This window comes from Aplidium turbinatum, chromosome 8 (assembly GCF_918807975.1).
Source record: "Aplidium turbinatum chromosome 8, kaAplTurb1.1, whole genome shotgun sequence".
NCBI classification, from domain to species: domain Eukaryota; kingdom Metazoa; phylum Chordata; class Ascidiacea; order Aplousobranchia; family Polyclinidae; genus Aplidium; species Aplidium turbinatum.
Window position 1 is genome coordinate 25,825,742 of NC_137479.1, and position 15,936 is coordinate 25,841,677.

General features: G+C 37.2%; 1 protein-coding gene across 3 annotated transcripts; it reads left to right on the plus strand.

Annotated features, from left to right (window-relative positions):
- The first annotated feature begins 2,439 nt into the window (after window positions 1–2,439).
- LOC145775585 (coiled-coil domain-containing protein 112-like) lies at window positions 2,440–11,267 on the plus strand. 3 transcript variants are annotated; one of them, XM_082586895.1, is made up of 13 exons: window positions 2,440–2,750; window positions 5,581–5,702; window positions 6,275–6,364; window positions 6,896–6,971; window positions 7,156–7,327; window positions 8,001–8,084; window positions 8,185–8,349; window positions 8,674–8,790; window positions 9,098–9,193; window positions 9,579–9,728; window positions 9,994–10,089; window positions 10,402–10,517; window positions 11,105–11,267. In XM_082586895.1, the coding sequence occupies exons 1-13, from the start codon at window positions 2,656–2,658 to the stop codon at window positions 11,133–11,135; spliced, it is 1,410 nt and encodes a 469-aa protein (XP_082443021.1). In that variant the 5' UTR covers window positions 2,440–2,655; the 3' UTR covers window positions 11,136–11,267. The 3 variants fall into 3 exon arrangements, with proteins under 3 accessions (XP_082443021.1, XP_082443020.1, XP_082443022.1); XM_082586894.1 differs by having other exon boundaries at window positions 8,185–8,334; window positions 8,662–8,790; XM_082586896.1 differs by lacking the exon at window positions 2,440–2,750 and having other exon boundaries at window positions 5,581–5,706; window positions 6,278–6,364; window positions 8,185–8,334; window positions 8,662–8,790.
- The last annotated feature ends 4,669 nt before the right edge of the window (window positions 11,268–15,936 follow it).

A 15,936-nucleotide genomic window follows, 5' to 3' on the forward strand; every position in this document is an offset into this window, starting at 1 on the left:
TGGGGTCCTATGAGCCACCAGTACAATTAAAAGAATAAACGTATTTGCATGAATACATTGATGAATACATTTACATGAATACACAACAACACATTTACAAGATAATGGGACGTGATAAGTTGAAAATAGAGGCTTAAGTGATCATGAAACTGGAAGATTTCCACAATTTTTAAATAAAAAGATAATAATTTCTAATAATCACATTAGGTTTACATCTTTTTATAAGTGACAGATCATATAGGCCTAGAAGGCTAGAAAATATGAAACAAATTAAGCATGCCACAACCGTGCCACCATTTTTATGATCACAAGCCTACAAAATCGATCCATCGAATATAGGCTACTAACAGGCTATTTACACAAGATCAAAAGCAGAAAAGTCAATCAAAATTTTTCTAATTCCCTTCACTTTTTTTGTTGACCCAGTAGTGATGGGTGGACTACAGAGGAAACTGGAACAGCAATTTACCACGATGAGTTTATTTAGTAGTTGTTCGAGGCATTATGGTCAGTTTTGTGAACTAATTTTTGAAAATGCTTATGTACAGATATAGCCTACAAACGTATCTTGAACTGTTAAACAAAAATTGAAAAATACACACAAACAATTTGCTATAGGCTACTCTTTAACTAGCTTAAATATAAAAAATAAATAAACTACTTTCTTACAATAAACTAGTTGTTATCTGAATTTCCACCAAGTAGGATCCTATGAGCCGGCCTCATAGGATCAGCACACAAGGTGGCTCATAGGTTCCAACTCTCCATATTGACAAGTTCACATGTATTGACTCTAAACTATTAACTTTAATACTGCACTTCTTTTATTATTCCTTTAAAAAGGACACTACTTGTCACCAAATTAAACCATTTGAATATCTGTTGAAAAACTAAGAAGTTATAGTAAAATTTCCGAACCCCTCAAAATTTACTTTTTCAACATAAAAACAAAAAAACTCTCTTTTCACTTTGAATTCTCACAGGAGATTGTTCTGGGAATTGTGAGAAATGCATTCAAGCATGAAGAAAAGATCTCGACTGAAACGAAGTGGAAAAACTTTTTATTTAAAAAAATAAAGGGGTGGATCATAGGACCCTATATGCTCATAGGCCCCGACCTTTCCCTACTCAAGATAGAGGATATTCATCGACTAGAACTAGGAAAATTTATGTTTAAAATTCATCATAATATACTACCGAATCACTTTGAAAACATGTTCACAAAATCTAAAGACATTCACAAGTATTCAACCAGAAGTGCGAAGAAAGAGTCCATATATATTCAGCAAATAAATTCGAATCACCGTATGGGAAAAAATGCATCAAATAGACTATGCTGGAGCAACCTTGTGGAATAATATCCCAAAGCAAATCACAATGTTGTCGTTTTCTTCTTTCAAAAAGGAATATAAAAAACAACAGCCGTGGCCGAGTGGTTAGCGCGTTGGGCTCGCAGTCGAGAGCCTGCATGTTCGACTCCAGTCACCCGCACTTGCTGTTGTTTCTCTGGGCAAGAAACTTAACGATAATTGCCTCTACCTAGTGATCGATTTCGAGTAATGGGTAGTACCAAATTTAAGTCATAAGTAAAGTAGACAACCGGAAAACAGACATTGCCGTCGGCTGCAGCGTGGGTCAGGTGTATGTCGGAAGGCGTACACCGATGCATAGCGTTCAAGTCCGCTTTCCCGCAATGCAGGATAAAGATAAACAAACAAAAATAAACAAACTCATTTCAAATTACTAAAGCTGATTTTTGGCATTGTTTACATCCTAAACTGATTTAGGCTACTACTTACTGACCCATTTAAGGGCCTTTCTGTGATTATATTATTGCTTTAGGCTACTGTTGTTGATAACTTCTCTCCTTTTTGTTGTTGTTGTTTTACTTTGTTGTTTTTCTTTGTGTTTGTGTTTTGTTTTTTTCCGTACTATTAATCCAATTATAGCGTATATTGTATCCAGTAAAACATCCCATGTGGGGGCACCTTGACTTAGATAACCGCATGGTTTTTTCGGTGCCTCCATGGTGTAGTTTCCATGTCAAAAAAAGCGATTTGTTATATTTACTGATGTGTACATTGAAAATGAATGTGGAGCTATGCCGAAATAAACTTGATTGATTGATTGATTGACTTTCAGTTGAATAAGCTAATAAAAGTAGGCTGAATACTGAAAAGTTTGGGTGTCCACGAGGCAATTTCTACTTCAATGAAAAGTTACTTCAATTTCTACTTTCAACATGATAACAGTGCAGCTGCTGGTCTGATAAGAAACGCTCGTAAAAATCTTGATAATGTAGTTGATCACGCACGATTCTTTTGCAAAAGTGACAAACTCCAATGCTTAATTTTTTTATGCTTTGGTCTTACACGTATCTCGGTGTTCATATGGGCAACAGTGCCACAGTGCGGAAACAGTGCCAGAGTGATTCAGATTTTCATATCCTGCCAGCAACAAAACGGGTCAAGGAAAGCTTGTTGTGACTTTTTATATTTTTGTTTCGATATTTGTATGAGTGGCTGAGTGAGTGTGTTATATTCATTTTTGGTATGACTGTGCTGGTCAAGTTTCCAATATAACGACGACATTAGTTGTGCCTGAGACTTTATTTACTCTACGGCATTGGGAAGTAGCAGAACTTCTGATACTTCAATGGCCATGGAAAACACTAGAAATGAGTGGAAGCAAGGCGTTGAAGCTGCAAAAAAGAACAAGTTTTTTAGAGAACTAGAACAACTTAAATTTCAGTAAGTAGATGGGTTACTTTTTTATTGTTAGTTTGCTGCTAGTTGCTTTAAAACCACTTGCAAACTAATAAACCTATTTTGCTCAAAGCTCTACCGTATATTTACAGTGTCAGTAGGCTACTGCTTTTTTATTGTATGGTAGTGATCACAGAGGCTAATTATCTTTAAATTTTTATGATACTATATTGTTATCGTTAATCATATTGTTATTGTTTTTTTGCCATGGTTAACGATTGAAGTAAGATCCTTTGGGCTGATTTTGTTAGCCCCAATTATAGTCCAAGTACGAATTTAGGGTGCAACCTAGTTCGTACCCTGAACAGTTCGTACCCTCAGTTCGTACCCTGAAACAATCGAGAGAAAAAATTAAAAAAAGCTGAAATCGCTGATCGCAGTTTAATAGCACAAAGCTGAAGTCGCCGATCGGAGTTTCCGCAAACAAACTCGAGAGTTAGGGTTAGTGGAAACTGCGGTTAGCGGAAACTGCGCAAAAATATTTGCAGAAACTGCGATCAGCGAAGGTTAGGGTTAGAGAGCAAAGATTACTCGATGGTTAGAGTTAGGGTAAAGGTTAGCGGAAACTGCGGAAAAATGTTTGCGGAAACTGCGGTCAGCGAGAGTTAGGGTTAGAGCATAGATTAGTCTATGGTTAGAGTTAGGGTAAGGGTTAGTGGAAACTGCGGTTAGCGGAAGCTACGGAAAAGTGTTTGCGGAAACTGGGATTTGCGAGGGTTAGGGTTAGAGCATAGATTAGTCTATGGTTAGGTTAAGGTTAGCGGAAACTGCGGAAAAATGTTTGCAGAAACTGCGATGAGCGAGGGTTGGCGGAAACTACGATCAGCGACTTCAGCTTTGTGCTATCTTTCTCTCGGTCTTTTCAGGTGGAAAATTTTTAAATGTTTGCGGAAACTGCGATCAGCGACTTCTGCTTTTTTTAATTTTTTCTCTCCATCTTTTCAGGGTACGAACTGAGGGTACGAACCATGGGCGCCGATCCCTATAGGACAGCGGGGACATGTCCCCACCATCTTTTTATATGTCCCCACCATCTTTTTACATTATTTTTGTAATGTAAAAGGGAAAATATTAACCGAATGTCACAACTTTACCAGTCAGACGTTTAAAATCTATTATAAGGAGGGGACAACATTTTTGTTTTATGCGAGCAAACCTCAACCGTAGTATAAATGTTTTATTAGGCGGAGAAACTAAGGTGGAACTCGCAAATTGTATTTGTTTTGGTTACGCCAAAGCCAGACAGTGCAGAGTGTTAGAATTACTTACAAAGAGTCGTACAAGCATGTGGTGCAGTAGGCTTAGCTTGTGTTACTTTTGTGTGAGAAAAAAGGAGTTTTTTAAGTTGTATTGCAAAAAATTGTATATAGGCCAAATCAGCAGTTGGAAGGCTGGCAGGCAGCTTTTATGCTTTTTTTCAATTACAAAAACTCTTACCCTGCCAATTTTTTAAAGAATTGTCACGTCCCAAAAAGATCCCAAATCGTATTCAGTATGAACATGGTCATGGTCAACCTCCTCAACTTCAAACACCACAGACGAAATACCGGTCAAAGTATTTTGCAATCATTGACAGCGCGCAGCAAAATTTTGCTGACTATTTCAAGTCGACCGATTTTGAGTACTATACAAAATTCTACAAGAATCACTCTTTAGTGGAAAGTTACAATCACATGTGGTAGACGATTATCCTGAGTTTTCTCACACAGAGTCTCTTGCACAAGATTTTCGAATGATAATCAAAAAGATAGGCTACCATCCGCTGTTCGGAAAACGTTTTCGCAAGTGGAACTTTTTGTGTGACTTTTGCTCATTTCACCAGCCAGCTCGTGATCAGCTGAACGGTCATTTTCAACTTTGCGACGTCTCTAAACTTGGTTACGATCTACCATGACACAGAAACGACCAAATCATGCAAAGGTCTGGCATGTGTACAACAAAGTTTTGAATTCGATCAACCTCCATGACCTCGCCAAGGAGTGCAAGGACTTCGTTTTTAATTTGCCGAAGACTCGTTGCAGTGTTTGGCCGACTGCTGTCCAATGCTGACAATTAAAATATATATACCCTACATCGCATTAGACTTGTATTTGTATTTGAAAATTGTATTTGTTAACAGTTTCAGTTTGTTTTTTATTTCTGACCATTACAATGAAAAAACAATATATGCCACACATAGCAGAGGTTTAGAAAAAGGTAGAAGCGACAAAACGCGGACGTTATACGGTAACATGCATGACACCAAAGCAGAACAATCAGTTTAAAATATGGTACGGTTGCAACACCTTAGTAGAACTTTTTTTTTGAAGTTTAGAAGAAAAAGAGAGGGAAAATAAGTCTAGTAAATTTCTCACCCTCACCCTAAGTACATTCAATTTGGTGGGGCTAGTTACTGAAAAAAAGGCTCTCGAGAGAAATAAAGTGGCCCTGTATTCTCATTATTTCTAAACTTCAATATATATATATAACAAGAACATTGAGAACTAGGTTGTGATGACTGATGAGAACCTTATCTTTTTCTTCCTTGTTGGGGCAGGCAATGAGCATGTACGCACCTTTACGAGTACGGTAGCATAATATAATCATGTACGGCTTGTACACCTGTCATACATAATAGTGATCACTTATTTGATGCTCGGTTCAACATGATTTAAAAAAAGTAGCCTAGTTTATTGCGCTAACGTGGTTGAAAAACCCTATTTGTAAACACACATGACTAAGTGACTGTTCAATAAACGGAAGCAGTAAAAAGTAAAAATGGTCAAACGTTTCATCAGCTGCTTCCAACAACTTACCATAATCCAAATTCTTGCAGATCAAAGTCATTGGAAAGAGAAAAAGCATCACAAGCTTATGCAAAGCGTGGAGAATACAGAAAGTACTACTGTGAACTGGAGGATATTGAACTTGCAATAAATGAAGAACTAAAAAATGAGAGTAAGTCAAGTGTGGTAGCGATTTAAGTATATATACTTGTTTGTTAAAATGGTCTGAAGTGCAGGGCACCTGCAATCCTGCATTGTAACTTTTAAAGATGGAAATTATGTTATTGATGTATCCTGCTTATGGATTTGTAAAGTGGATTGATTTGATATCAATTACTAAAAATGGAAGTACAGTGGCTTAGTTATATATTTGATTAACTTATTGTTTACTTTTGTTGTAAAAGTACTGCAATAGTAAGTATATTATATACATATATATGTATTTGTCAAAGAGATATGTATTTAGCTAGAAAGTAGCAGTAAGTGGAAGTATTTTTTGTTATTTTTTTATATTACTATTGATATTAATTTTATATCAACAATAAATACTATTAACACTACAAAAAGTGCTCAATGCCAAGCAGAGCACATTATATCAAAGAATATTTCAAAAGAAATAATAACTTTTGTTATAAAATTTTTTTGTTTGACAAATTTTCACAACTGATAGTGATAAGTTATTGCGCATAGTCCAGTGCAAAATTTAAGTTATCCGTCTTTCAAGTAACTTTGTTTTTTCATCAGGAGAAAAAATTGATCAACATTTAGGCAAGATTAAGCACAAGGTTACTCTATTTCAAGATCAGCTGAAAGATGTTAAACCAACTCCTGAATGTAAGTTCTTGTGTAAATTGTAGTATAAATCTAAATAAACACTTCTGAAAACCAATTGACTATTTCTTTGCATTGCAGATTTATGCTTTCACTCATACACCAAGTCACTAGTTTAGTTTTATATGGTTAAAAATATTGCATTTTATTCTATCATCTTAACTTAAATACTTCAATTTGGAAAACCAAACCGATTATTACATTCACAAGACTTCTTTTAAAAATATTTTGCAGAAATTTGACAATCTCCGACATCATATATGATGACTACTGATTGATGTATTGTTTTTTTTTTCTGAAGTTGTAACTTTGCAAGGCATTTTTATTCTCTTGCTAACATGTAAAATTCTAATAAAGTTTTAGTATTTTGTTTGCATACAAGATCTGTTATTTGAAATAAATTTAAGTTTATTTTGGTGATATTTAGCATTGACCTTGTTGAAAATGAAAGATTTGGACCTAGAGCATGTCAATAAAAAAAAGCAATGGGATCTAAACGATTGTTTTTGTCATTTTTACATTTCCTCTATTCAGTTGTAGAAAAACTTCGTGAAACTATGGAAGACATTGAATCAACTATCACTTCATTCAAGCAACAGCAGCGAAAAATGTAGGTTGGAAGGGTCAAGGCGTAATTCTTTGTAAAGCTTAAAATGTTTTTCTTATCATTTCGTAAAAAGTTGCCAATTTTACACTCTTCCCATCCAGCAATGTTGAAACAATGTTAAAATAATAACTTTTCCTGGTTTGGTAAAGAAGTCTGCCAATTGATAGCTTCAGTTCGTTTTTTACAGGTTTGAATCTTTGCTAACCGAAGAAAGCAACATAGAACATGGCATAGAGATTCTCCAAGCTCGAATGGAAAATCTATCGGCTGGAAGTGGCGAGGCAGCAACTGCTTCTAACACAAAGACAGCAAAGTTAACACAAGTTTCACATGTCTCAAAAGAGGTCAAAGATTTTGAGGTACTCATTTTTAAGTAACTTTTTTTTCATACGTATTTGTTTTTCTCTTATCTTGAAATTATGGTGTACCTTATTATGATGGCATGTGAATGTGATGTAAGTATTCTTTTTTGTCAGTTAGGCTACTGCTTGACAGAGGTCTTGCGATGGCATTTTATGATGAACTTTCTTGTAGAATTTTACTTCACAAAACAGGAAAGCAGATTGAATTTGTAAGTTGTAACCATAGCCTACCTTTTCTTTTAGTTGAAATATATGACTATTTTGATACATTGTCGGCATTTATCGGCTATGTAAACATTCTAGTACGATATGTTACCTAAGTACTTTTGCAAGTTTGATTTCGGTCAAAATAAACTTATTTCGACAAGTAGTTTTTGGGATATGTGAATCTACAAATGTTCCATATTTATTTACCAATGCTTAGTTAGCCTACACAAAATGATAGAGAAATTATCCTGTAGCAAAATAGTTGGAACGCCTGGTCAATCTAACCAAGAAATGAAGAGCCCAAAATGTAGATACCAAACTCATGTTAAGCAAACGATTCAAATACTGAAGATGCACACAGTAAAGTTTTCGAAGCGTTTGGTAAACATGATTTTATTTTGGGCTTTGTATTTTTTCGTTTGAAGTCATTTAGCTGTTGGAACTAGCGATCTTATATTTGCAGAAATATCTATCACAGTATGGTCCACAAGGAGGGTGGGATGACTACGACCATAGCTCCTTTCTAAAAATAAGAAATCGTTTGAAGGTAATTGTTTGTCTTGGAATTTGATTAAACCTACATGTTTTATTTAACTTTGGTGTTCTGTTGTCTACAGAACGTATCATATTGTGATGTAATCTTCCAGGGCAAGCCTTCCTTTATGCGTATTGCTGTGAACAGCATACCAGGTCGGACTTTTGATGACATAAAAGAGCATGAGGATTGGTATCAAAAGTTTATGGAGCTGCGTGAAGCGAAGAAGAAATCTATTTTGCAATGGAAACTGAAGAAGGAGGTACGTAGTACAGTAGTGTAGTCCAGTTTTATTCCGACGATGTTCCCGTTACCGAGGGTGGCCGGATCCTCCTCCACGTGCCCCAATGGCCTTCATACCTTGCCTCCTCATCAACCTGTCCAAAACATCCTCTTTTGTCATGCCGACCTTCTTCTTTCCTCCTAAACTTGCCTTTTCCACGTGTTCTTTAGTCTTCCTTATTGTCAAATTGAGTTTCAATCCACCGATAGTACTGACCTTCATTCTGATTGATTGCAGCGATTAGGTTTTTTATGGGTCTAGTCTATCTATCATCTGCATGAGTAAAACGTTGTGTGTACTTCTTAGCATGAGCAGCAGGCCATTGTTCCCGACGTTGCCGAAGATGATGTGAAGAAAGAGACATTACGAAGAGAACGGGAGAAAAAAGAAGAGCGTGAAAGGGAAGAACGAAAAAAGGAACTGGAAATTTGGAAGGTACATCAGAATGCCTCTCGTTAATATAAGTGTATAGTCGCAACACAGAGATCAAGAGACGTTAAATCGTATAGATAGATGATTAAACATGCACCATCTGACTGGTCACAGGAACACATGATTTTTCTTTTTATTAAACTACAGCATGAATAAAAACTTTTCAATGACTACTTTTAACGCCATGTGGTGCATTAAAAATACATACGTATTAAAGAAGTAGAATATCTTTCGAACGGTGTGATACCAACAAGCATGCCCAGTAGACACACTGTGGATAAGTTTATCCATTTATACACAACTCCACCAGGCACAAAAAGCTGAGCAAGCTAGACTGGAGAGAGAAGAAATTGAGAGAAACGAGAAAAGAAAAATGAAGTTGAAAGAAGAAGAGCAAAAAAAAATGGCAAGTCTGCTTGACTATGTGTTCCGTTACCACCCCAGACTGCAGAATCCGTCATTTTTACATGGATTCAACGTCTGCAAACTTTAAACCCATGTAAAAATGAGAGATTTTGATGTCTGAGACAGTACCCACACTATTTTTTAAGAAATTTCAATTCGAAAAGCAAAATATCAATTCAAAGAACTACTGTATATTAGTAATTATTCTTTGATGGTGTGATGTTGTACAACGGATCCCATCAGGGGAAGAGGTAGATTTATGGTTTTAAACTGTCAAGTTTATCTCGAAATTAACTCGCAAAATTTGTTTATAGTTTGGGGACAATTTTATTGTTTTTTTATCTCACAAAATGCTCATGGTTTTTCCTGTTTCTAACTTTTCGCAGATGGAGATAAGGGAAGCAGCAAGAGAAAAGCTCCGCTTGAGGAAAGAAGAGCAAGATCGGCTCAGGTGGAGAGCGGAGTCCGAAGAAGAAGAGCTGAGAGCCATGAGAAGAGAGCAAACTCAAATGGAAATAGCAAGGTTTCAATCAAGGGTAAAAAACACAGATGATAACTTGTATGGCCTCTCAAAGAAGTATTGATTAATGTATTGTATATTATGTTGTTTAGAAGGTCTACAAGTTCTTGAAATTGTTAAGATTAAGCTTCAGATGAGGCTTTCTCAGTCGGAGAATAAATATTGGCTCAATCAACATACCAAGTTTTTTAATGTTTCTTGACAACAGTTTCTGTCTGCTTATATTGAGTTGATTTGCGTGCTTAAGGTGACCGTAATGTAATAAGTTTAATTATTTTAAGGATCAAAGAACATTGGAGATGAAGCAAAGAGAAAAGCAGAGGAAAGATGAAGATGAGAAGATAAGAAAGAATCGCATTCAGCGAGCCAGGGCTAACGTAAGTTGCGCTTTTAGTCAAGTTTTTTTGTGTTTCACATTGTACAGTTACACTCTGTCCGATTGCAATCCCAACGATCAAAATTGCTTCTTTTTTACGTTTATTCAGCATCTACAGACATTGAATCAATGTCAAAAGAACCAAATTTTGATAGCCAAGATAGGAACATGTCAAATAGTTTAACCCGTCATTTTTACATCGATTCAACGTCTGCAGAATCAATGTAAAAATGGCGGATTTGCTGTCTGGGTGATGAAGTGAGAGGTCAACTGTGTCGAGACGTTTTGATTTATTTGCGTCTTTCCAACGCAGATCAACGTTGAATCCGACAGGAGCAGATTGTATCGGCCAACCGACGCATGGATCCAGCGCAAAAAGCAGCAAGGTGACGAAGTGGACAAACCTCCATCCATGGGTTTGCCACACAGGTAATGTTGGCAATGTTCAAATTGTTATAAAATTCGACGTCGGATATTAAAGTTTTTCATTTATGTTTACTACTCTGCTTTCTTCGCATAAGTATATGTTTGAAGCGCTGTTTTAAACAGACCGGCTTGATAGTTTCTTTTATTATTCTCACAGTTGTGTTCAGTTAATTATTTTATTACTATCTAAGCTACCATCTCCTACCCAATAAATTATTAATATAAAACCCTCGTAGTTTTGGCCACCCTTCCCCGTTCATTGGCCTTCTGGTGCATAATTGCTGTGGATGATAGTTTCTTGTTTGGCATACGTCAGTGACAACCCAGACAGCAAAAATCCGTCATTTTTACATTGATTCAACGTCTGCAACGCTAAAAATGACCGAAATTTGTTGTCTGGAAAGGAATTGAAGGAAAGTTGTCGCCCATGCGTTGGTTTAACGCCTGTAAACGTTGTATTAATGAAACCGTATTAAATTTTACAAACCTTCACTTCCGACATCAGCCAGAAATCTGTTTTACATTGATTCAACGTCTGAGATCCTGTAATGGAAATAAAGCTGCTTGAAGTGATGGTTGTGTTCCCACAGGGCTGTTCCTTCCTGGCGACAGGGAATGTAACAAGATTTTGATTCAACTTTTTCTCCTGAAGTGACGCTGCTGCTATTTTCAAGAAGACAGGCTCACGTTCCTTTTCATGTAGTTGCGTATTTTTTAAAGTAATTTTGTAATAATAAAACCATAAGAAAAATGCATTCCTGTCGTGATTTTTAACTGCCAGTGAAACAGACAAACAAATGAAAAAAATTGTAGCCCGAATTCAGCCATGAGTGAAGAACCGCATGATCTTTTCTTCTATGGGTGGGTGAAGTTGAGCATTTTCCGGATAGCATATCAACCGTTTTATTATATAATTTATTATATAATCATTATATAAAATGCATTTGCTGTCGGGTACCACTGCCAGCTTGCCAAATAAAATGTTTTTTATTGAGTCTCAAACAATCTAACTCAACGTCTGCAGACGTTGAATCAATGCCAAAAAAATGAGATTTTCCTGTTAGAGCTCTTATTCTGCGACATATAGTATAAATTCAACGACCGCTTTCTAGATTTTACCGCAATTGTAAAGGATTATTATTGCTTTTCTCTTCTTTCTGCTTAAACTTTGATGAGACTCCAGCTCACCTGCAGCTAATTAAGCTTCTCTGCGAAGCCGACAGCAACATTTTTTTCTCGTGCTTTTTTACCAGCAGCTGGATAAAAACAAACTTCCTGAAATGCGTGTTACGGACAATTTTCACCAAATCAAACGTCATATAAAAACCGTTATGGTCTACTTAACCTAGCTGGCATCTTACGTCATGGAAATTGCTAGAAAGTGTCCAAATATTGCACCATCGTTCGTAAGACCTGATGAAACATTGCATTACCACCTTTGAACACCTGTTTGAATTGCGTGACAATGCTTTTCATTATTGCGTCACAGTTACTGTTTACGTGAGTTTGAGATATCGCAAATTATTCTAGTTATTCGTAAAATGGTTGCTTGAAAGTTGGAGGCATATTTAACTGTTTGCTTAGTGCTTGCTAGCTGGACAAAGTTTCCGTCTTTTAGCTAAGTAGTTGGTTGTAGTGACAAGTTTTAGTGGTGTACGGTGTTGCATCCCAATTTCGACAGCCAGGTGGCTAATTTTACAGAAATACAATTTGAATAGACGTTTCAAAAGAGTGTTTCTTCGGTCATTACATACAGACGAACAGATCCGAGAATCTTATGTTACTATTTTCCCACGAAGAGATTAGCCTATGGTTTACCGCTGTGACCAATGCGAAAGCAGAGATGCGACAATTTGCAAAGAAAATGTTGAGTTTGCTCAGTTCAACTTTATTTGTGTGAGCAGACGTTCTCGATTATGAACTTGAACAAGAACCGCTTGAGGAACAAAGCTGAGTGACTCCCACGTACGTGATATTTTATGCTTATCTGCCAGTAGCCTATAGGCCTCACCCAGTGGCGTATCCTGGTTGGTTGAGCAAGGGAAGCAATAAAACTCGTGAGGGAATAGAGCGTGCCGAAGGCACGTGTTTTCTAGGGGGGTCCGGGGGCATGCTCCCCCGGAAAATTTTTGCAAAATTACACTCAAATAATGAATTATACTGCTTTCTGGAAACACTTTTAGGGTAATTTTTGTATGAAATTTATTAGCAGATAAACAGCTATTAACTTATTAAAGGTAGCTCTTACACACGAACGGGCAAAGGGCAAAAATGCGACTATAATTAGAGAACACCAAAAACTCAGCTACAAAGTCAAGTCTAGCTTAGACCTCACATATCCTGTCTTATTCCAAAGTCTATCCAGCCAGGATAACAGTGTAAAGCCAACATTTGGCTCAAACTTTTGCTTACAAGGCCGATATTATAACCATAACAGTGCCCTAGATTTTCTCATTACACAGCTCACTGGCACAACATCCAACAGAGCAGAGTTGCCAGACTATGAAAAAGTCTTAAAGCCAAAATAATACAAAGAAAAGGCCAAAACAAGGAAAATATTAGACAAAAAAGGCCAAATGGATATATTTACCTGTTTCTATCAAAAATAATAAAATTTACATATATATTTTATAACTTGTAGTGGATTTTAATAAATTGTAGCAAAAATAATTCTGAAAGTAGCCCAAAAAATAGCAAGTTAGCCTATAAAAGTAGCGGATGAGTTTTGATCCGCCACATGACGAGTATTAAACAAGTATAGAACATGTATTGAACAATGTTGAATATGGTTTCATCTGGTAAGGTTACAATATTAGAGAAATATTGATTATCATGCATTTTGAAAAGTTATTTAAAAAAAACTAATTCGCGGAATTTGGCTAATCTGGCAACCCCGCGACTGGAAGCAATTTTTAAATCGCTTCCAGCGATTAGTTAAAAGAAACGTAAATTGCGAAAACTTTGCGCTGCTTTTTTCCTTTCTTTCAAACTTGTTTCTTCTTATTGCAAAAACGAGAGCAACGGATGCAATACGAATCTTCGCTTCCGTTGGCTTCCAACTTTTTTAAAATTAAAACCGAGTTCAAAATCATACGGGGGGGCATGAGTTAAAAACCGTTCTAAATCGCATTTAGGTAAAGAAATTACGAAATCGTTTTACTGAAAAATATCAGCTTCTCTTTTTTCAATTTTGACAGGGGAAGCAATGCTTCCCTTGCTTCCATTGAGGATACGCCCCTGGCCTCACCTCGAACCAAACTGGACCTGGGTATAGAAATCAAGATGTCAGTTTCATCCTTCACATTAACACAGCTGTGTTTTTACAAAGTTTCTGGATGTGTTAATTTCTGATGGAAACGCAGACAACTTATAGCTTACAGCCTAACTTATCATATCCCGTGATATGTAGGCCTATACAACACATGCATATAGCTTTGTTACATGAAAAAGGCGTTGAATTATACAATATTACCATACATGCATTTTTCTAAGCAAAACAAGATTGTCAGAAGCAGTTGGTCCGCGGGCACTTCCACATTATCAAATCTGGCCCGCCAGGACAAAAGTTTGGACACCCCTGGCTTAAGAAGTCTGGTTGAAACAAAATTCAAAATAGCTACGTGTTTTGTGATGTAGGCTACTCAAAAGTCTACAGCTGTAGATAATATCGAAGTGTAGACTATACCTTTCAGTTAATTAATACATGCCATCTAAAACTAAAGCAAAATGGATGGTTTTCATCTTCCATAAAGGTGTTGGAAGTTCGTTGAAACGGTCCAATTTCGATTTCCCACCTACCGAAATTACGATAACTTGTCCTATGCCATGGCAAAGTTCCATTGCGGTGGCTGGTTAGATAAAAAGTTAAAATGCATGTTTTATGATTTGACTAAAAAAAGTCGGTAACCCACTATACTTTGATCCTGGCCCGGACTTTGACAAGCATTTAGGCTAAGGTGTGCGAGTAATTGCTCAAGAAATAAGCCTACTGTTTACAGAACATAAAAACATCAAAAGTGGTGAAAAGTTCACCAAGACAGAGCAGTTGAAAGGCTACATTGGGCTTGGTACCAATGACATTATCATTCAAGCTCCCAAACCAAGACACCACTAAAGAAATGAATTCTAACCAAAATGTACGGAAACACATCTTTTCTAACTTTTCGAACCCCGAAATTTATACCGGGCCCTGGTCCAAAAGTACTCTATCAACGCTACTGGTCTGGAGACAGTCTGCGGCGATGTCCATAACGTCTGACACACGGATGATATACTAGGTTACTTTTAGGCTTTGAACATCTCTTCGCGGTGACGGGTTCATCTTTCACCCCATCTAAACAATGTCGTCCAACCAAAAAATAACGGGGAAAAAGGGCTGGACAAAACACGCATAAGAAAATCGCAGAGAAACAAAGGGAAGTCATTCTATACCAAATGATTCAGAGACATCACATCATGGAATCTTGGAATGAAATTTAACAAGCTGGCGTGGTCGCAAAATCAATAAAACCTTAATTTTGCTCATTTATGAAAATGCATCATGCTGATTTGGGCACTTAAGCAGACAAAGCAGTGCCGGTCTTTGGGGTGTGCAAACCGTGCGATCGCACAGGGCCCCCAAATTAGGGGCCCGCAATTTACTCAGAAAATGCAGTAATTTTTGTTATTTCGAATGGAAAAAATTCAATTCGATTCACAAGCAAGTAGGCCTACCGGTATCCTTGAAGTCAGTTGCGCTTTAGGGTGAGGCAAGTGCTGAGATTGTCGCGTCGGGCCACCTTTACAAGCTTACATGCTTTTAGGCCACCCACCCAAAAATGCCAAAGAAAACATGATCTTATTCTTTTGCTATGCCACCGGTCAGCACCATTTTACAGTAATATTCATACCCAAAATTTTGTTGAACATGGTCTCGGAATGCACCAAATTCAAAATAATTTTTCAAAATTTTCTGGGGGAGGCCCCCCAGACCCCGCCGTCCGCCGATGGGTGTCGTCGTCGGACGAACGCGAACACGCCGTCAGGCTTTGCCCGCCGACCGTCAAAATCATCCCTTTCCTTTTTAAAATACCTAGCTACGCTACTGAATTGGATCATTGTCATTGGGGTCCGCAAAACATATTCGGCACAGGGCCCGAAATACCCTAGTGCGGAGTATAGCCTACTTAGGTGCTGCGCCCGAGACCTGCACAGCACCTAAGTAGCCTATTGCGTTTCCAAAATATATAGATTGGGCCTTTGAGCCTACTTTTATATTATAATACATTTTCCATCAATCAACGTAAAACAAACATTACATTTTTTCTAGGTGGAATTTTATTTCTTGAGCGAGGGATGCCTGAAGCTTTCAACAATTTAAAATCTGATTCACAAACTGTAGGCTACCTCACAGGTTCAACTGTAAGTTTGCCTCCAAACGACC